At 35.7% G+C, this 22,232-nt stretch overlaps 2 protein-coding genes and 1 pseudogene across 2 annotated transcripts; all 3 read left to right on the top strand.

Moving 5' to 3' along the window:
* Positions 1-4,130, top strand: LOC130713993 (replication protein A 70 kDa DNA-binding subunit C-like; annotated as a pseudogene).
* Positions 3,777-4,731, top strand: LOC130712190 (uncharacterized). Its single transcript, XM_057562028.1, has 4 exons — positions 3,777-3,913; positions 4,012-4,129; positions 4,221-4,416; positions 4,502-4,731. The coding sequence occupies exons 1-4, from the start codon at positions 3,777-3,779 to the stop codon at positions 4,729-4,731; spliced, it is 681 nt and encodes a 226-aa protein (XP_057418011.1).
* A 4,186-nt stretch (positions 4,732-8,917) lies between these two features.
* Positions 8,918-20,585, top strand: LOC130710762 (wings apart-like protein 2). Its single transcript, XM_057560114.1, has 13 exons — positions 8,918-9,642; positions 10,540-10,639; positions 13,057-13,396; positions 14,017-14,129; positions 14,636-14,764; positions 14,950-15,043; positions 15,214-15,330; positions 16,213-16,940; positions 17,315-17,580; positions 18,593-18,743; positions 19,278-19,375; positions 19,466-19,547; positions 20,193-20,585. The coding sequence occupies exons 1-13, from the start codon at positions 9,179-9,181 to the stop codon at positions 20,280-20,282; spliced, it is 2,772 nt and encodes a 923-aa protein (XP_057416097.1). The 5' UTR covers positions 8,918-9,178; the 3' UTR covers positions 20,283-20,585.
* The last annotated feature ends 1,647 nt before the right edge of the window (positions 20,586-22,232 follow it).

The following is a 22,232-nucleotide window of genomic DNA, read 5'->3' as shown; positions in this document are numbered from 1 at the left end:
TCATTTTTCCGTCATCAGTGAATCACGATTGGTACTTTAATTCATTATTCAAAGGTTTTCCTCATTTTCTCCTATTTTTCTCCTATGTCACTCAAATCGTGCAGGATTATGGCCCTGGTTTTCCGATTTGATTTAATGGGTTTCAAAAGCTTCCATATCTATGACGATTGACGCTCCATATCTATTCCCTCAGCAAACGTTGTTGTCCCATTACTCTTGCCTCATCAAATGTACTTGTTGGCAAATTTTATGGGTTTTATATTGAAATTTGGGGTAAATGTATGGATTTTCTCTACCATATATCAATTTGATTGGTATGTGTTGTCAGTTCAAATGGGATGTTTCTGAAAACGAGGAATGAAGGTATGATGAAATGAGCTCCATCAATTTTTGATCTTTTGTTGTCTATAAATAGGCTCCTCTTGCTTTGGTTATTTCACCTTGAGTTATAAGTTGTTCTTTGTGTTTTTGTTTGTGCTTTTTTTATTTGCATCTTACTGTAATAGCAGTTGCAATGTCTCGTTCAGCTGGTACTAACAGTCCATTGAAATCTCTTTGTGGTGGAAGGGATACATGGAGGATTAAAGTAAGGGTTATTCGTGTATGGGAGATGTCTCCAGTTTCTCAACCATCAAAACCATATGCTATGAGTTTGGTCTTGGTTGATTCTGATGTAAGTTCATCCTGAAGTTGTTAGTAGTATTAACATTGTTATTAACTTTAGTGGTTGTTTAATTTAATGTGTGGTGATAAGTGCCAATTTTACGTGTTTTTAAATATCATTTTAAGCACTTATTTGACCTATATGCTTGCATTGTTGATTATTTTATCCCCATAAGTAGTTGATTTAGTAAATACTTAATTTTAGTATAGAAATATAGTAATTATTATATTTTTCACATTTAATCTTTTGTTTTCAATGATAGGAGAAAGTCTAAGAAGATCTGTGCCACAAGATGTCAAAAGGCCAAGAAATGAAGAATTTCGCTTAAGCCAAATGTTTACTCGCTTAAGCGAAATTATATGGCAGAGGGTATCAATTCTGGAAGACAATCTCGCTTAAGCCGAATTCTTTCTCGCTTAAGCGAGCCATTCAGTGGCATAGAAGGAAAGTGAACCCTCGCTTAAGCGAGACGAGCAGAGTACTTCAGTGTTAAGAAAAGGCTCTCGCTTAAGCGAATCTCAAGCTCGCTTAAGCGAGCCAAACCGCCTTGGACCCTTATAAAAGGCCAGAACACGATTTTTCACGACATCTCTTCCATTCTTCACCATTTTTCCTCCCTAAAACATTCAGAGGAGGCTGGGCTTCATGGAGGAAGGGTCCCTGAGCTAGGAATTGATAGAGTGGAGCTTTGGAGCATGGTGACAACCTCTTGGTGGCTATGGAAAGCTTGAGAAAGTTTCCATCGCCGTGGATTCGTCTCCGTTCTTCGGGTTTCATCTCTTCCTTTCTTATCTCTTGTATATGTTCTTTTCTATTTTTGTATCTAGAATGTTATAGCTTAGTTCTTTGGTTGTTGTAAATTCAATTATTGATGTAAATGGAAATCTTTCATGTATGGTGTTTCTCTTTGTACTTCATGCTTCTAACCAATCAATTGATAATCAAAAGAGCTTCACTAATTTATAAATAGATCGAGAGGTTGATATGAGTTGGTGTATGCTTAGATCAATGAAAGTAGAATGCCTATGTCTTAGGTCACGCCGTGTGTTAAAGTTTTGCTTTCTACACTTCAAGTATCATTGATTTGTGTTAGATTTTTATGGACTAGCATGAGATTGGGAGATAATTGCGGGTCCGGTTCAAGAGAGAAACCACTCAATGAACTAGTTGTCTTATGGTGAGATTATCTTAGGTAGGAACAATAGTGGGCTTCCACGTGACAGGTGGGGTTTTGAGTTCTAACAGGAGTTTCCGGGGTGACAACGGAGATTTGCAAGCCTAGGGTACCTTGTCTTAGGATAAATTTGTTATTGTGAATGTCTTTGAGAGAGAATTTGAGTTTTAATGTTCCTTTTGGTTTTCTAGATTGTAAGGGATTACGTCTAGGAATTCCAACTGATAGATTCACCTAGGCTAGGGATAGTTAGGTGGATAGCTCTCGACATCGTAAGTGAAACGAACCTTTACATAAGTCTTTGTGTTCAAAGCAATCAAAGGATTATGTGAATGCATTTCTGAATACGTGTTCTTCTTTGTTATCTCTGTAAACCTTCTTTTACCGCTTTCCTTATATTGAAAATCACAAAAACAATTTATCAAACATCTTTTTATCCGCTCAAATCAATGTTTAACTGGTGGAACTGATGTTCACACAATCCCTGAGGACGATAAACCCGTATCTGCTTTGCTATGATTGAATCATAAAGGTTTAGCCAAAAGCAGTACAAAAAAATGAGGAAAAAACCTTTATCATGTGGTTTGCAGGGTATGAGGATTGAAGCGGTCATACGTAAAGGCATGATCCAGACATTCAAGAGGCTGATTGTTGAGGGACAAGTTTACAAAATAGTATACTTCAATGGTTGTTGAAAATGATGTAGCTTATCGTGCATCCCCACATGAGTTCAAGATTGTGTTTAATGGTAGGACAAAGGTGGAACGTGACCAATCTGATATCATACCATTGAACTCCTTCTATTTCAAGAACTCTGAAGAAATCTCTGCTACCCTTGGTGAATCAGATGTTTTGGTTGGTGAGATATTTTATTTGTATCTTTCTTCTATTTTGTTTAGTGTTGATATTCTTTTTATAATTTGCCAAGATAAATTGAAATTTTGCACATGTTTGCCCATATGTACTCATAATATGGAATAATTTTGGTGGCAGATATGATTGGGTTGGTTACTGATGTATCGCCTGAAAAGCAATATGTCAAGGGTGGTAATGTTAATAGGATTATTGTGTTGGAGCTCACTGATGATAGGTATGTAATATGTAATATTTTTCATTGATCTATGTTTGTAATGGTCAAATGTAATTATTTGCATAATTTTGGTATTTTTTTGTAACTCAAAGTTAATATTTTTTGCTACAAGGGGGAAAGTCCATTGTTCATTCTTTGGGCAGTATGTGGATATTGTTAGGCAGTTTGTAGCGGTTGGAGGTCATGGTATGCTTGTAGCAATTGTTCAGTTTGCTAAGGTGAAGACATTTAAGGGTAATTATCTATACTCTTTTTGCATTATGTATAAATTTTGTGGAAACTGTATAGTATCTTTTTTTTTTAAATTGAGAAGTTGTAGAGATGTTGGAATCTGTTTTTAGTTTAAAATTCAAATGGTTTATGTGTCAGTACCTACTTTTATAATTTAGCAAGCATTTTTGAGATGTTCTTATGTTGTGTCTTTTGGTGCAGGAGATGTTGTTCTACAAAATGGTATGAATGCTACCAAACTTATGTGAAATCCTGATGTATCGGAGGCTAATTCATTTCGTGATGGGTAGTTTGCTGCATAAATTTATTTTTTTGTTAATTGTTTCAATCCCAAACTTGTGTTATTTGAATGATTTGAACAGAGCTTTACTTTTTGTTATGAAGGTTGGCATTGCATGGTATTGATGTTGATCTTCCTATTGGACAAATTGATGATGGGTTTCGTCGACTTCCAACTGATCAAGACTCTGTTTCTCTCTTCCCTAGGAAGAGTATTGGTGAACTGCATAGTACTAGAGAGGTTGTATTTCATGTTTAAATCTGCACATGCACCTTGAACTTAGACCTATCACATTTTTTAAACTTTAATTATTTTACAGGAAGGTAGGTTCACAGTGATGGCAGAGATTGTTGGCTTAACTGATGGAGAGAAGTGGTGGTATACTTCTTGCCATTGCCATAGGTCTGTTACAGCTGAGGATGGACTATATTTTTGCTCTGCTTGCTGTGTCCATGTATTTGAGGTTATGCCAAGGTATTGATCAAATTGTCCTGTTTTGTTTTTTTTCCTTACTGCAGTCGACTTTCACAATTTCAATTGTTAATTTAAGAAATTTTTATTTGTGATCTTAGATTCAGGGTTAAATTCGAAGTTTCTGATGGTGAAGACCTTGCTACATTTGTGTTGTTTGATGCTGATTGTCAAAATCTGATTAACAAGACTTGCAAAGAATTAGTTGTTAGCTCCAAGGCCAGTAAAGCTATTTTTTTTATTTTCTACCATTTAAGTATACCCAAAATTACTTTATCCAAGGACTAAGTCTATCAATTCTGATTTGCAGGGTGTTATGGGAGATGGGGAATATCCTGCTGAAATTTGTGGTCTGATAGGTACAAAGCTGATTTTCATTGTTGAAAAGTTAGCTGACCATGGTTCAAAGTATGATCATTCTTACAAGGTGAAGAGTATCTGTGTTGATGAGACTTTAGTGGAAGCTTTTAAGGACAATGAGAATGTTCAAACTGCAAACAATGTGTGTTTCTTATTCCTATAAAAAAATTATGTGTTTGTTTTATCAATTTGTTCTTAATATTATAGTACTATATGTATATGTATATGAAGTTTTTAACCATGGTACTAATGTCCAAGTTGTGGAAGGTTTGCTGAATGAGAAGAATTCATCTAACTTTGTGCTTTCTGCTGAAGAAGACAACATTAGGGTGGAAGTAGATGAGGACAAAAGTATTGATGATGCAGATGATGACTTTGAATGTACTATGATGGAAATTGTTGAGGAAGATGAGTTAGATGATGAAGCTGAATTGGAGGATGATCTTGCATATGTTGACTGAGTTACTAATTCTGTTTTTCTATGTGTTTCATTAAGTTTATCTAACTATGGCACCAGCTTTAGGTTTAAGTATTTTGGATGTTATGCTGTACAATTAAGTCATGTGTTTAGTCCAAGGAACATGTTTATGTTTCAAGTGCTTTAGGTGTAAGTATTTTGGATGTTGTGGTGCCCAATTAAGTCGTTTGTTTAGTCCAAGCGACATGTTTATGTTTCAAGTATGTCATATTAGGTAGTTCTTCTAAGTTCTAAGTATGTGTTTTTCATTTTGCTGCCATGTATGTGAGACTACATGTTTGTACCTATTTTATGTGTTGTTAATATAATGTTGGTGTTTTTTTCAAAGTAGAATATATATATATATATATATATATATATATATATATATACACACACATATATATTGATAGATAAAAGTCTTGGGAACAATTCCCTCCCAAGTGAGAACAAAGTACAGCTAAAAGAAAGAGAAGACAAACAAATAAAAAGAAGACAACAATAACTAGAAAAAAACACAAAAAGCAAGATAGAAAACTATGACTAATTACCACGCAAGAAATAACAAATAGACACAGAAAGTCAAGGCTCCCTCCAGTAGCGTTGGATTCAAAACATATTTTATCATACTGTATAAAGCCTTTTGCAGCTTCTTCAAGCACAAGGGACACCCAACGATTATTATTCCAATATTCATGCCACTCTTCCATACTCCCTTGTCCACCAATATATTGGATTCCCAGCGATATCATGACCCACCAACACAAGAACTAATTTATCCACACAATATCATCTGTCATCCAAGAATATAGCATCTGATATGAGAACCTCCTTCCCCATGTAGATTCTTCGTCTACAGGATCAAAGTTGCATAAGACCAATCAAGTCCTATATCATGATATGCTACTATAATACCCATGCTCTGAGTTTCATTCATCATCTCAAGTTTGCAATAACTCATAACCAGCCTCATAATTGAAAAAGTCTCAAAGCAGTAAGCAAGACTTCAGACAAAATACATCAAAGGCAGAGAAAAAGTACTTAAACTCTTCACTTTTTACTCGAAAGAGTGATAAATTTGTCACAACCACTTTTTGCTAACTCGTCTGCTTCAGCGTTTGGCTCTCTAAAAATGTGGAACACTCCTTCACAGTTTACTTCTAACATATGGCGATCAATATGATACAGTGCCTGAAGCAATTTTCATGGTCTATTTTGCTTACTCTCCACCCATCCCAACGCAAGGGAGGAGTCGCTTTCTATAATGGCATCCTTGAACTGAAACTCTTTACAGAATATCAAAGCATTGTCAGATTTATGTTTGCAATGATGTTTGTTATTTCGGTTTCACTTTCCATTATAATTTAAAAATATTATTATGGATAATTTACGAATAAAGTACTCAAACAATTTCATAATGAATAAAATTGTATTTAAGGGTAAGTATTTAAATAATTGTTCGCTATATCATTCGATTAGTAGTTCAATTAGGATTGGTACTGCTCCAACTTTTTTTTTTGAAGGAGTACTACTCCAACTTATTTGCTCATATGTATCATAATGTGTGTATGTAATGTATATTGTAACAAATTTTCATAGTGGTCAGTTAAAAAAAAAAATTAATACCTTGTGCATGGCAACATATGTATTATAACATGTACATAATGTATATCGTATTTAAGTTATTAATTCACACTTATATTATATAGTTTCATATGGATTAGGTTATCTTTACACCTCTTACATATGTATACAAGACGGAAAGAAGATAAACTAACGAAGAAAAGTGTATAAAGTAAAAGATAGTGCAGGTGGAAACGCAAATGATAACAATTAAAACAACTTCAGTTTGGAACCTTAGCAGATTGTTCAAACGCAAATGGCTTAACTGTGTTCAATAACCAGTATAATCAAGTTTAACAAACTCTGTAATTGCTTATTCGTGTATCGAATAAAATTAAATGATAAAACCTCGTGCATCGCACGGGTTAAAGAATCCTAGTTCATAACCTCTTGAAGGATAAATTAGATGATGTATTGAGCAAATTCCTCAATTGTCTCATTAACCTCAACATTATAAAAATTTGTCACACTCTTAAACTGAAGATTCAAAGGGGTTTCCAAAACTGCTAGCTTAGCAAGAACTATGCATAAAAGATCCACTTATCATTCAAAAAACTCATAGCCTTACCACCCCATACCCCAGCTAACCCCTTTAGAAAGCTCATCCTAAACCTAGTGTATCATTGTCCAAGTTGAAGACTTATAACTACAATTAAAAACCTTTGGTCAAATGCCTGAGTCACACTTGTACTACAAATAAATCTGGCCCATAAAGCTTATGAGATAGTTATGAGATCCCAATCAATCTTCATAATCATTTCTCTATTGAAGAGGGACACCCTTCTTAATCTCATTCCACTTCAATATTTGGCTTACCCATTTTTTCCCAAGAAACTGTATGAAAATTTCTTCCCCTTTGTTTACAATACCCCCCCCCCCCACACACACACAAAGATCTATTTGGATTCTCTCCAATTGATTACAAGTCCTCTTTTGCAGCAACATGTTTGCATAAAGTACGATGGAAGGGCAACAATCACAACCTACATGAGAGCCACTCTCCCTGCAAAATTGAGGTAGTTTTCTCTCTAAGAAGATAGCTTATGTTGTGTCCTATCAACAATATATATATATATAAGTCTAAATCCACGCGACTATGGATCAATGAAACTCCCAACTGTTTTCCCAAATTGTTAGTTAAATTGGCTCCCATAGAATCACTGAACTGTTGGCTCATAGAACCATGAACATTTCTTGAAGCCATCATTCTGGACTTCTCCAAGCTAACCCTTTGCCTATGTGTTAAACAAAATTCATCAAGATTGTTCTTCATAAACTCCATTTGAGCCTAAGAAGCTTCTCCAACCAAAAGAAGGTCGTTCACAAAGAAAAAGTGTGATAAAAGAGGACCGTCTTATCTTATGAAAGGAAGACAAGTTTCCAACACCGAACAACAACCTATATCTAAATAAGATGAACTAACACTATAATATGTATCACACTATAAGACAAAAACTTATGACCTGCAATTTAAAAATATATGTGAAGTAAATGAAACAATAAATAATTAAGATTAGAATAATAAAACTTAAAATAATTGACCAGGTAAATATGACACAAATGTCATATGGAATCCTGTAGCATGTAATAAGCCCCTCAAAGAAAAAGGGAAAAGAAAATTCAACTACACCCCATCAAGCACGTGTGAGTTTCACATAGGTCCTGCGAAACAACAAGACAAAGTCGTCTGAGCTCAGACACCAGTGAAAACTAAAAGTGGAGTTTTCTCAGATTAAAGGATTGTTTTTCAATCTTTACGATGGTAATATACAAAAGTCAAATTTTGTCAATTTTACCAAAAACTTAAATAGCCATGCTTTTCATTTTTCACTAAGACATGTAAAAAAAGATCTCCACCAAAATACTGAATGACGAAACTAACTTTGTTGGGATCGATGTTTATCTAAGTTGGAGTCTATCGACCATGCATTTTTTCCTTTGCCCTAAGGTCCAGCAGGTGTGGTTTGCTTCACCCCTCGGACTGCGTTGGGATCCTAGAGGTAGTCTTTTTGATTTCTTGATGTTGTGTTTGGAGGAGACAAATGTTGTTGTAGCTGACATGTTATTGTATATATTGTATTATGTTTGAGAAGCCACAAATGCTTGCTTATTTCATGGTGACCCTTTGGCTTATGGGCGGGTTTTGACACGAGTCCAATCGATGCTGCCCACCACGATGACACATACTATGATGATTGCCCCTACTTCCCTCCTCAGCGTTTGGTCTCGCCCGGATGGTGATTTCGTGAAGGTCAACTTTGACACTTTGCTCTCTTCTTTAGGGATAACAACTTTGATACTGCGTCGACTTGTTTTTTCTATTGATTTTAGTTGTATGAATTGAGAAGGAATATGATGTGATCCTTCCGCTGGTTCATCAAAATGTAATGACGTCTCTGCCCTCTTCTTAATACATGTTAAAAATCACTCACGGCATGTGAAAAAGTTCTCTCAAATTTTTCAAAATGACGAAACTAGCCTTGTTGTATTTTTTAGTTTTTACTGTTATTACCGGATACCACCACACTGGCCCATCGATTCAAAATTGCACGGAATTTGATAAAAACGAAGAAAATTTTCAAATTCACACAAAACCCAATTCAATCCTCCTCCTCCTCCTCCACAACCCCCACCACCACCGCCACCGCCACCGCAACCATCTTTTCTTCCTCCTCCGTCGGTTCTTCTTACTCTGCCAATTTCTCCTTAATTTCCCATAAAGCCCCTCGCCTTATCCGAAAATGCCCAATTCCCACTCTTCCACATAGCAAACCACCACACCAACCACCACCACAACACAAACCCTCCGATCCCGGCGCAATCGAAAGATGATCGTCCGCACCTACGGCCGCCGCAACAGATCAATCTCCGGCACGTGCTCTGGCTCCTCCCTAAACGACGACGCATCGAGGGACTCCCTCTCTCAAGAACACGACGACGACCCCTTCTACAGCGGCGGCGGCGGCGGCTTCGCGTTCTCGTCGCAGGATTCCTCCTCGCAGTGGTTGCTTTTCGATTCGGAGCCGAGCTCGATCGACGACGTGTACGGCGGCCGCCAGGAGTCGAAGAGAGTGAGGAGGAGTGAGAGAAACGGGATCTCGATTCCGGCCACGACGTCAACGCTTATGGAGGCGCAGGAGTTTGGGGAAATGATGGAGCATGTTGATGAGGTTAATTTCGCCCTCGATGGGCTCCGTAAGGGTCAGCCTGTGCGGATCAGAAGGGCGAGCTTGGTGTCGCTCTTGTCAATTTGTGCCACCACGCAGCAGCGAAGGCTCCTCCGCAGTCAAGGGTAAGTCAATTTTCTCCTGAACTTCGCTCGTTGGTTTTGAATTTCAAAGGTGTCCATTGCAATTTTTTTTCTTCTCTTAAATTGAAATTTGGGTTCGGCCAAGTCTCTGGGTGTTTTTGTTGTTGTGAATGTGTGTGTTTTTATTTAATTTGTTGGCACTTTCAAATTAATGCATATACGGTTCTGGTATTATAGTTTTGGTGTAGGTAGATTGAGCTCTGAGATTTCTTTGGCTACTTTCCAAATTGGACATTGATTAGAAAGGGAGCTTAGATATTTCACTTAATGGACTTTGTTGGATTTTTGGTTCGTTTAATCTCGCTTACTTCTGCAATATGCGCTACATCCCTTATGTCAATGGCACCTGCCCTTGTATGGTTAACTTTTTCTTTTTTCTTAAACTCTCTCAAAGAATAGAACTCATATTGTGAGAGGGAATTCGAGTATTCAGCACTATAGGAGTACCAAAGAGTTGTTCTGAGGTATGGTATTCCCATAACCTTTTGGGAGTGAGATTGCCCATGTCTTGAGGTTGCCTCCCTCACATATGCTTGCTTTGTCACTGGCTTGAATCTTGACATTGCATTGGCCCCTCAATTGTTGGATACCACTTTAGCACCCTCTATGGGTGACTTTCACGTCATTTGATGCACTGAGAATAATGTAAGGTTTTGCATGTTAGGATTCGAAGTTGAAAGATTTGACATACAAGTTTTTATTGTTTGCCAGAGCATTATGTAACTGTCCATGAAGGAGGTGGGGTAATGTTTTCTATGTATCTTAATTTAGTTTGGGATTTTGAACTGAGTGGATGGATTGAACTCACTGTCAGTGTCGTATGGAAATATACCAGTGTGAATGTTTAGCTGATAAATCCCACATTTGCATGCTTTCTAGGATGGCAAAGACAATTGTTGATGCTATTTTGGGCCTCGGTCTGGATGATTCTCCTAGCAATCTTGCTGCTGCAACCCTTTTCTACATTTTGACCAGTGATGTAAGTCTTCTTTTGCTAGTGAAATTGCAGTTGCAGTGAATTGTGTGAAAGAAGCTATGGGTAATATAATAGTTATTAGATAGTTAAGGTATCTCTAATCTATTCATTTTGTAAAGCTTTTTGCAAGCTGCTAGATGTAGCAAGCCATCATTCAATTTCGATATACATGTAATGCTAAATTTTTAATTAATAATAATAAGTTTTGTAGCATTGTTTTGCTAATTTTCTCCCTTGTTACCTGTTTGATCCTTCAGTCGATAGAACTCTAACACCATGCATATATGTTTCAGTATATAAGGTTTAACATTTGTAGGTTTTCAATTGTGGAAGTAAAGGGGAAATCCATGCATGGCTCCTATCAAGCAGGAGAAACATTTCCAGTCACTTTCTTAATTTATTCTAAACTTCTCAATTTATTCTAGAATAATAATAGTTATTCTAGACTTTCTTAAACATTTCCAGTCACTTTCTTAAGTATGAAGCCTTAGAAATTGTACCTCCGGATGCAATACTGTGTGTTGTCGTCACTTTCTTAATTTATTCTAGACTTCATAATTTAAAGCTCAGCTAAACTTAGTTTGCTGGGCTCTCACATTTCAGTCCACAAATTTTTCCATTTAGTTTTAAGGGTCCATTTGTATTTGCATAATTGGGATTATTTTTTTATTTTTTTAATAATGTGAAAAAATGGCAAAAGTAGTTAAAAAAAAAGGAATTTATCTCTACGGGGTAGATTTAGCCCCATGGGGTGGTGATGTGGCCTGGTTTATCATAATTTAATTTAATTTTCAATTATTTTGGAATTAAAGTTGACTCAGAATCATAAATTCTATATTTTAAATTTGAGTGATTTAAAAAATTAGGGCATAGAATTAGAATTCTAAATTCACTTCAAATTTATTGCTTAGATGCAATGCAAGATCTATAATATATGGAATAAAGTTAGTTATAAATCTCATATTAAAATTTTATTTTATATATAATAAGTAAACATTTTAAAAGTAGTGATATAATTATTATTATAAATTAAAAAATTAAAATGTGAAAATATATATTTTTCAATTTCAATTTCTTATAATATTGACGAACAAAATAAATAGGGCTTACAAATAAAAGATTACTACATCCACACTACTTTTTTTAACCAATAATTCATTAATTGTATTTTTGAAATTCATACATTTTGAATATCTTGAACTTGTATTGATGACTTTAGCATGAGTTTTTTTTTTCAAAGATTCATGAGAGGCATATCTTTTTTTTAATTCAGTGGAAACTGGAGTAATCATATGGAATTGTGATTCTGAATATCTTATCCTAAATAGACTTCCAAATCCAATTACAAGCTACAATTTCATGCTCCATTCCAGGCGCCAAAAAGGCACTAGGACTCTTCCAAACTGTTGTTTTGTTCAAATTTATTGCAAAATATTCTATTTACTCTGAATGGATGTCATCTGACATATTTGGTGGCTTGGCATTTCGTTTGTAGCAGTGGAGGAAGCTACATTTGCAATGTAGATAGTCCTTCTATTGGGTTCACTGCTGTTAACTTTGTTCTTTCAGAACTTTACTTTTGGTGGTTACATATTTCCTACTTTGGCTGTGTTATCAAACTTCCAAATGTTTTGTTCATGTTTAGTGGGAAATCTATGCCTAAACATTCATTGTCCTCCAAGCACTTTTTCACTTTTAATTTTCATCTGCTTGTTTTTATAGCTTGTAAATTAATTACATAGAAAGTGAGGGAAAGTGTGAGAAACTGAGGAATTTTAGAGAGATATCTTCTGAATTCATTGATGATCAGTGTGTACAAGGGACTGCTATACTTGTAGCAGTTTGAGAAGACTAACTGAAAGCTGTTGTTACAGCTGTACAATAACTGCCTACAATAATAACTTAATCTTAGAGCTAGGATACAATACATCAGGATTATGATAGTTATCTATAACCAGAGTGCTTATGTTTTTTTTTTTCTTGGTGTGCTAATTTTCTCTTACAATTTCAACTCGGGTGTGGTGTAGGTCAAATGTTTCCTCAAGAATGCGGCTTCTAAAGCTTGAACATTTGACCTAGGGGTTCAAACAACCACTTTTGAACCACTGCACCAGCCACCTAGGTCTCCCCATGAGTGCTTATGCTTTAATATGCTCAAAGTATACTCTACCCTAGTAAGGAAATATAAAGGTTACTCATCATAGATTGAAAATATATAGAATGAGTACTATTTATAAAGAAATTTATCTTGAAAATCTATGTTAAGTTTATAGTGGGGCATCACTTCTGATATTTTGTAGTCATTAGTGATTATTCAGTGAATTATACTTCTATTCTGGTACTTACCTTGGATACTCTTACCTGTTAATCTAAATATTCACTATTTGCCTGTTTTTTACTGGATATGTTTTTTTTTTCAGGGTCAAGATGATCACCTCCTTGAATCACCTGGTTGTGTTAAATTTCTAATCAAGTTGTTAAGACCAATTATCTCCACTGTTATTAAAGACAAAGCACCAAAAATTGGCTCTAAACTACTCTCATTGCGGCAGAATGATGGCATGCTAAAAAATACAACAGGAAGATTCGACTCCAGTTCTGTTGCAGTATTTTCTAGCGTTCAAGAAATTCTAGTAAACTGCAAAGAACTAAAAACAGTTTGTCAGAATGACAGTTGTGTTGAAAGGCCAGAATTATGCCCTAAATGGTTAGCATTGCTGACCATGGAGAAGTGTTGTTTATCTGCCGTTTCTCTCGATGGTATTGTAAAGGAACTTCCAAATTTTATTTCTGTATTATTGCTGAAATGTTCTTTTCCCTCTTATATATCTGGTTCTTTGAAATGCTAATGTTGGTTTTCTTGTGCAAAACGACCATAGATAGTCAAATTTGTTCAAGTGACGTTTACTGTTTAGAACTCATTAATCAAAAGTTTATGTGATTTGTCTTATCGCTATTTTTCTTTTCAATTTCTGAATGTGCCATTTTGATATTGAAATACACATCAAAATTAATGATTACAGTGGTGCTTAATTTGATGTGACATGGCTTGTTTATATATAAATGGGTTCATATATTTCTGAGTTGTATTAGGGTGTTATTTCTTTACATGTATATCTATCCCAATTGATAAAAAAATCATTTTTTTCCTGTAAATCATGATTTCTGTGGTAATCTTTCTCCACAGTCCACACACTAGTTATAATTCCAATAAATAGTTTATGGCACCTGTAATTGATCAGGAGCTAACATCTACAGACATTTGTAGTCTTCTGTGGTCCACTTGCCTCTATATTCTCTTATGGAACCTTTATATTGAAACCTCTTCTGAGTATTCTTTTGTATTTTTTGAATGTTATGGGGGGCCTACTTGTGCACAGAAACCTCTGGCGCCGTACGGAAGACCGGTGGAAATTTTAAGGAAAAACTAAGAGAGTATGGAGGACTTGATGCAGTCTTTGAAGTTGCCATGAATTGTCATTCAGATTTGGAGGTGTGAGCTTGTATGTTAGTTCAATATATATGCTTTATTATATTTGTAGTAGACATGACTTTAACAAAAAGGAATGACAGCATTTTCTGATTGATATTTTATTTAGGTGTAAATGTGATAGGGGTCTTGATGAACAGTAGCGCGCATGAACAGTGCGCGTGAACAGTAACTGGCAACTGGCAGTGGGTAGTTACAGAGTTGGTTATTTTGTAGTTATGTCAGTTATACTTTAGGAAAACTGCTGATAAGTAGTTATAACTTATAAATATAGAATACAGCAGTCTATTTCATTATTCAGAAATTGGGTGGTTGTCTTAGGGAGAGACTGGACTCTCAAAATTCCAGAATCTGTAGGAGAGAACTGGCTCTCGAACACCAGTACTTCCATAATTATTCTGTAATAAATTCAGTTCCTATCAAAATGTATCACCAATTCTTTTATATTTGCATCCTTAACTTAAAAATTATGGCGATGATTATTTTACAACCATGGATTTGTCTTTCAGAATTGGATGGAGGATAGTTCTCTGTCAACCAAAGATTTGAGAAATGACAAATGTCTAAAGAGCCTAACCTTGCTTCTCAAATGCCTGAAGATAATGGAAAATGCTACTTTCCTAAGCAAAGACAATCAGGTTGACATGTGTTCTTTGCCCCTTGTTAATTTGTTTTTTTTATAGATTTAATTTTTGTTGTCTTGAATTGTGCATCTGTGAATTTCCATATTGCACAATACTTAATGCAAGTTTTGTTGTATTCTTAGTTTGGTGAACTTCTTAATTTATAAATCTTATTCTTAACATTTATGTCCTCATTATAGGCTCATTTGCTTGGAATGAAAGGAAAGTTGAGTCCTCAGGCAACCCCATTTTCTTTTACAGAGCTGATTATAACCGTCATAAAGATCCTCTCAGGTAATGATCATAGACAGGGGTCAATAAATTCCTTCTTGGCTTCTTCTTTTTGTTTTTCCTCATTTAATTGTTTATTTTAGGTAATCATGTTTCTGTGATTAGTTTACATTTCTGATGACTCATAGTTTTTCTTCCCTCCCTCACCCCTGTGAAAATCTTCTAACTTCTAGAACTATGTTTACGTCGGGGTGCCTCTGCTGCTGCATCCAATAATGATAGCATGCCTAATGATCCTTTCTCTATGGGCAGTCATGACTCTGAATTGGATCAAGTCAGAGATTATAAAGGTTAGATTGTTATTATCTGTTTGTATTGTAAAACTCTGCTTTTTTCTGATTATAGTTACCAGTGCTGGTTCTATGCATGAATTTGATTATTCTTTTCTCCAATTCTCCTAGACAGGAGTGCTATTGCTTCAACTGTTTCCCTCTTTGAGGAGGGTATAGTTAGTTTCTCTTTCTCTGTTATCATATGTGGAGATTGAGTGGTAGAGCACTGAGGCATATGCTACTTGGAAATTGGAAGAGGATGGGAAGTAAAAGGATAAGGATGAGGTGGACAGAATAGGAAATATAGGGAATATTCATGTTGCAAGTCTGGGATATAACTGAATGCTGGGCTCGGAAGGAATAGTGGTAGTTGGAATTTGATTGAGGAGAAATGAGAATATAAATCGAAGGATAAGTAGTACGTCTTAGGCATGAATTGAGAGGGAAAGGGAATGGTTCTAGGCTAGAGGTTTTGTGCTTCTGCAGAACCTCAGGTTCAGCTTTATATTCTGTTCTTGCATTGTAAACAGCATCCATTGTTTTTATCAGCCAAAACCAGTTTCTGTCAGCGAGAATGATAACCTTTGATTTTGAGCTTCAGTTAACTGAGTTGCTTGCTTTACCAGTTTAACCTGTAAATCTTTGATTAGATTTTGTCGTCTCTATCGGAAAGAAAAATATTTTTAAACTGAAAGAGAAGTGAGCAATGCCATGAGGGTTGGGATCATAGATCTCTCAGCTTGCTCATTATGCTTGTAGTACACCCTAACAATTGAAATTGAAAATTGGAGTCATCTAGCAAAATATTTGGTGGCAATCCATTTAGTTTGCATATGCTTACTAATGCAAACATCAGTTTGTCTTTAGATTTTCTGAATCCTCTTTCATTTGATTTTGCAGAGAATGAGACTTTATCCGTTAGTTCCAGCAGTAAATACGGCAGCGTAGAGAGAGCCTCTTCTATTAAGAGTTCTAATGTTACGGAAAACCGCCGACTGTTGACATGTAGACAGTTGGACAGTTCGCTATCCATTTCTGAAACTCCCAGCACATCAACTTCTGATACTTATTCACTAAATATGAGGGTCAATTCTTCCACGTCTGGGTCTCATAGTGGTGCGTCAAAGAGTTCATACCGTAAAACATCTGTGATCCAAAATAGTTCCAACAAGAATGTACACTCTACGAAAGGTGCGGCAGTTGTAATCTTGGATGATAACCAAGATCCCTTTGCATTTGATGAGGATGACTTTGCACCGTCTGGGTCTAATAGTGGTGCGTCAAAGAGTTCATACCGTAAAACGTCCGTGATCCAAAATAGTTTCAACAAGAATGTGCACTCGACGAAAGGTGCGCCAGTTGTAATCTTGGATGATAGCCAAGATCCCTTTGCATTTGATGAGGATGACTTTGCACTGTCTAAATGGGACCTACTATCAGGGAAACAGAAAATACCTCATTCTAAAAAACATGAGGTAGAAAACAGAGAATTTGAAAATAGATGTCAATCTCAAAGCAATATGAGCCAGCAAGAACTAAGCCATGGGGACATCAATTGTTCCAGTTCTGAAGTTGGTGGTGAAGAAGGTTCCAGCCTTCTAACTGATTGCCTTCTTGCTTCTATTAAGGTTTGTCAGTAGATTTAGTATTTGTTCTATGCATCATTTATATCCTTTTTACAATATCGCGACAATTGAGTGAAAGTGAAGGCCTTGCTTACCTGTTTGATCATTTGGTAATTATATATGTTTCATGTGTAATTGCAAACATGAGTTATCTATGTCAGCATTATATTCTATACCAATTCTCTAAAGAAATACCTGCTGAATAGAATTCTTGTTCTGTTAATATATACTTACCGGTTTATTTGTAGAACTAGTATATGTGGATATCCCTCTGTCCCTCTTTTTTAATTTTCTTTTTCAGTAGAGCTCCTATCAATTTTTTTCTCATGCAGAAGCCACTTATGTTTTAGGTGCTAACTGATGTTGTCTTATTGTAGGTGTTGATGAATTTGACTAATGACAACCCTGTTGGCTGTCAGCAAATTGCTGCCTATGGAGGACTAGAAACTATGTCTATGTTGATTGCTGGCCATTTTCCTTCTTTCAGCAGCCCATCGTTATCCTTCGCTCTGATAAAAGAAAATACTTCAAGAAGTGTGAAAGACCATCAATATGATAAGCATCTCACTGATCATGAGTTAGATTTTCTCGTTGCTATTCTAGGCCTGCTTGTAAATCTAGTTGAGAAGGATGGTCGCAACAGGTAATTTGATAGTTTCTGAATTGACAGTTGGTTATGAACAAGATATTAAATGTGTTTTTTTCATTAAATTCTTTTCTTCTCTTGTAAGTTTTATATTTGAATAAATGACCAGAAAAGAAGTTCAACACATGACTAGGAGTCTAATAATTATCACAATTAGTTCCCTTATTTGATTAGAATTGGGGTCTAGTATTAATATTGTTGAGAAGTCACACATTGACTAGAGATATGACCAAGATAACCCTTATATATGGGAAGACAATCCTCAACTCTAGAGCTAGCTTTTGGGTTGAGTTAGGTCTCCCAAATTCTAATATTCAGGACCCCTCCCAAGTCACACCCAAGGCTGGACATATGCAGCCTAGAATGAACATCTGCGAGTGGCCCATATACGTGTGGTCCCCACTTAACGGTTCTAGGTTAGACTCTGATACCATATTAGAATTTGGGAGGCCTAACTCAACTCAAAAGCGAGCTCAAGAGTTGAGGATTGTCTTCCCATATATAAATAAGGGCTACGTTGGCCATATCTCTAGTCAATGTGAGACTTCTCAACAAATATAAATATGGTATAGTGCTCAGTCCTTTGTATTAAAAAACCATAATCACTATTTGAGTCTTACTTTTTTGTGATTTCACGAAAACCCTATAACTTCAACACTTTTATACTCTTATTCTTGTTTTTATAATCATGATGTAGCATAACAATTGTACCTTTTTTGGCCCTTTCATAATAAGTGCTTCACCATTGTGTAGAGCTACTGCGCTGACATTCCTAACACACTTCAAAATTAAAAAAAATTACCCACTTACTCCATTTGATTTATTTCATGTTTATTTGATGAAAAAGAAAGAAATGAATGACTTCCCCCACTAACTGTAACCTTGTTTTTGGAGATAAACGACAACTTACTAGACCTAACACCAGATAGACTTTTTGACATTTTATTATAGTGTATCTCATTATTATTGTACTTTTAACCCATTCAAGCTTTGTTACTTTTTTTTGCAGATCGCGTCTTGCAGCAGCTAGTGTCCTGCTACCTTCTTCAGAAGGTCTGGACCAGGAGGTTCAGCGGGATGTTATTCAATTATTATGCTCTATTTTCTTAGCTAACCAGGGTGAACATGAGGGAGCTGGGGAAGATAAACAGTTTGTACTGGTGGGTAGCATCTTCCAAATTTTCCATAGAAATCTTGGATTAATTATGTTTAAAATTTTGTACCTTATCTATTGATGTGATGGTAGGAAGCTTGGAATAACATGGATAGTACTAAGTGTAAAATCTGCAATTAATCTTACCAACTTGTATTCTATATCATTTCATGGTTCATAATTATCAGCTGATCAATAGCTGTTTCTGTCTGCCTCAACTGAAATAGTTGCATGGGGACCAAAAAAGTTGAAGTTAGAATCATGCATGACTGATTGCACCCTGACATGGATAATGCAATTTTGTGCTTAAGAAAAACAAGGTTTTGGCTTCAAACTTCGGAGATATTGCATAATTCTTGTATATCTCATATGATGTGGTAGTCATTAACTCATTATACTTGTTTGGTTATTATCAATAGTAGAAAGAGTTAATTAAAAGTTGGTGTGACTCAACTCTCAAGACGTGTAATGTGGGGATGAACATATATGAAATTTTAGTGCGATTGGTGTATCTTGAATAATCTTGTGTTTCATCATGCAGAATGATGAGGCAGCTGTTCTACAAGGTGAAAAAGAAGCTGAGAAAATGATTGTGGAAGCTTATTCTGCACTGCTTCTAGCATTTCTTTCCACTGAAAGGTTAATTTCTTATCAATTTTCAATTCGTTTTTATTTAAAATTGTTTTATTGCATATTTTACGGCCTACAATTTACTTTTTTGGTCTACAGCAAGAGCATCCGTGCAGCAATTTCGGAGAATCTTCCAGGGCACAACTTAGCGAGTCTTGTACCTGTGTTGGACAGATTTGTGGTATGTTGCTTTTGGCAATTGTTAATGCCCTGCAGATTTAATTATGAAATTGTGATACTAACAAGCTAGACATATTGTTAGTTAGGCACTCAATTTGTATGGGAAGGGTAATTGGAGTTCCAGTTTAGTATCTGATGCTTCATCTGAGTAAAGTAACTAACATATTTAGGCTGTGTTTGGTTCAGCAGCTTAATTAAGCACTTATGGAAATAAGTGCTTATCGCATTAGCTAATTTGATAAACTTATTGACATAAGCTGAAAATAGGTTATGGATAAGCATAAACTCTTATTCATAAGCTAATATGAACAACTTATAAAAATAAGCTCAGAACAGCTTATAGGTAGGCCACGAGCTATTTACCTAAACTCTCACATCACAAACGCTTGTATAAGTGCTTATGCTATTAGATAAACTTAAATAAGCTCTTCCAAACGAGGCTTAGTTGCAGAAGTTTACTTGCTAGATGGTGGGTAAATGCTGATGTGTTTTGATAGATAATGGGATTGAAAATCACCGTTTAAAGGGTGAAAAAATGGAGATGGCCTGCTGAATCATATTAGATGCCCAAGGCTCACTTTTTTCCCTTTTAATTTTTTTAATACTATTAATATCCTTTTAAACTCAAATTTGTGTCTTTACACAGGAATTTCATCTGTCTTTGGACATGATTTCACCAGAGACTCATAAAGCTGTTAGCGAGGTCATCGAATCGTGTAGGATTCGCAAAAGCTGAAATCGAAAACTCTGTACAGCCACAGCTTACATTAGGGTTTGTTGTTACTCCGGTGGAAATGTGACTGCTGCAGCTCACTTCATTGCAGAGTATGACCAATGTTTATACTCTGTTCATAGAGCTTATACCCTTATTTTTATATCACCATGCTGGTGATGCTTGTATAAAAAAAATCAATAGTGGGATGCGTTCCTAGCATAGTTTGTGTGTAATCAATACTGGTAATTTTTTTTTTTTCCTTTTTTTCATTTTATTCTTTCATCTTGTATCCGAAGCTTATATATTATGTCTCAAGTTTTCACATCTCGTGTCTCCATCTTTTCACCAACATGATGATACAAGCTGAAGCTGAAATAATCTTATTTATTCTTAGTACTAGTAGAGGCTTGTGCATTAATCGTATCTCTTTCAGCAACAAGCTTTGTCTGATCCATAAGTTGCAATTGTGTTCCTGTAGTGGATATTATTCCGGGGGAAACATAAGTTTATAAATTTGAAAGTAAATGTAACTTAGAGGCAGTTTTTTACACGCTGTTATTACCGTTGCTCAATTACAACATGACACATCAGTTAGAAAATGGAAAATTGAAAAAATTAATAAATTAATAAAAAGTGGATGCTATCCAAATATCAGATTCCTCCTCTTTCATCAGGTGAATCTTGAGTGTCATAGAAAAAGCTGCTCTTGATTGTGATTTCTGCGAAATTAGCTTGATGTCCTTTAGGTATAGGTCCACAAAATGAATACAACAGATGTATCTATTTTATGTTCATTTCTTTTATGCTAATTCTCTATAGGTTTTTAAAAAAGGGAGAATTTAGCTGACAATTTGTTTTTTTTTTTTTTTCTCAAGTTACTGTCTTCTGGGTTCAAATTGTATAGTTTTTTGTAGATCTAATACAGCAATTTTGAGCACTGATCTTGACAGAACGCAGAAGTTTCTTGTTATATATGAGGGAAAATTAGTATATTAATTGCTGCTGACATTTTTGTGTGTTAAAATGAACTTTGTTACTGTTCAAATTGATGTGTGGAGTCTGTAGAATGTATACATTAATATGTGATTATCAGAAAAATTACTCTATTGATTATGTTTAGATATCCATTGATGCAATGGTACGGTGTCCAAAAATAATTTTGGGTCTGTATGGCCTGAGCTATAGCGTATCTCTCTTAGTTTTCGAAATTTTGGCTTTAGTTTCGTGTCATTCCGAGTTCTGTAGCTCGAGTTATGCGTATTTTAGCGAACAAAGGTCCTGCTGTCAATTCGTGCCTAGATGTTGAACTCTGAAGCTTCGAAAGCTTCTTTTCGGGTTTTGATTAGTGTTAATAGTTTATATTTCTTCTTAGTGACTAAACAATGATACTTTGATTAAGGATTGGAACGAGTTGAGCTGAGGAAAGAGGTTTTGGAGCAAGCTGTGAGGTTTCACGACGGAGGAGGACACCCCTGAGAACTTGCTGAGTTTGGGAACTGCTTTTGGGATCGGACTGCGATGTTGAGCTTGGAAGGAGAAATAAAAAGGTTAGGGTAACTCAGTATAGAGTGTCTTTGAGTCCTGCCTGCTTAAATTGACTGCTTGTGCTTGAGATGAAGATGTTTAATTTGATTGGCATTCGATTGAAATGTTAGCATGTTTTGCTATGTTGTAACTTGATTATGTTGACTGCTTCTGAGGGTGTCGCCAAATGTTTTATGAGGCTTCAGCCATTGTTAAACAATAGAGATGTGCGTCTCCGTTTTCTGGGGCTTCGACCATTGGTTATTGTTGATGCTTTGACTATTGTTTTGTTGAAATTATGAATAACATGTGTTTACTTTGACTTGTTTATTGGTTTGGGAGTGGTGACTGATTTTGGCATATAAGACTGAAACTTAAGTGGCAGTGTAGTGGTTGTTTCCACAGGACTGTCCCGTCTTACATGGGCGTTATTAAGTGGCAGTGTAG

This window comes from Lotus japonicus, chromosome 4 (assembly GCF_012489685.1).
Source record: "Lotus japonicus ecotype B-129 chromosome 4, LjGifu_v1.2".
Lineage (NCBI taxonomy): Eukaryota > Viridiplantae > Streptophyta > Magnoliopsida > Fabales > Fabaceae > Lotus > Lotus japonicus.
Note: the sequence above shows the minus strand (reverse complement) of the source record. Positions and strands in the feature narration are given on the sequence as shown.

Coding starts and splice junctions, on each gene's coding strand:
- LOC130712190 (XM_057562028.1), top strand. CDS start 3,777: ATGGCAGAGATTGTTGGCTTAACTGATGGAGAGAAGTGGTGGTATACT. Junction 4,130..4,220: donor AATTAGTTGTTAGCTCCAAG/GCCAGTAAAGCT, acceptor TCTGATTTGCAG/GGTGTTATGGGAGATGGGGA. Junction 4,417..4,501: donor TCAAACTGCAAACAATGTGT/GTTTCTTATTCC, acceptor ATGTATATGAAG/TTTTTAACCATGGTACTAAT.
- LOC130710762 (XM_057560114.1), top strand. CDS start 9,179: ATGATCGTCCGCACCTACGGCCGCCGCAACAGATCAATCTCCGGCACG. Junction 18,744..19,277: donor AAGATAAACAGTTTGTACTG/GTGGGTAGCATC, acceptor TTCATCATGCAG/AATGATGAGGCAGCTGTTCT. Junction 19,376..19,465: donor GCATTTCTTTCCACTGAAAG/GTTAATTTCTTA, acceptor TTTGGTCTACAG/CAAGAGCATCCGTGCAGCAA.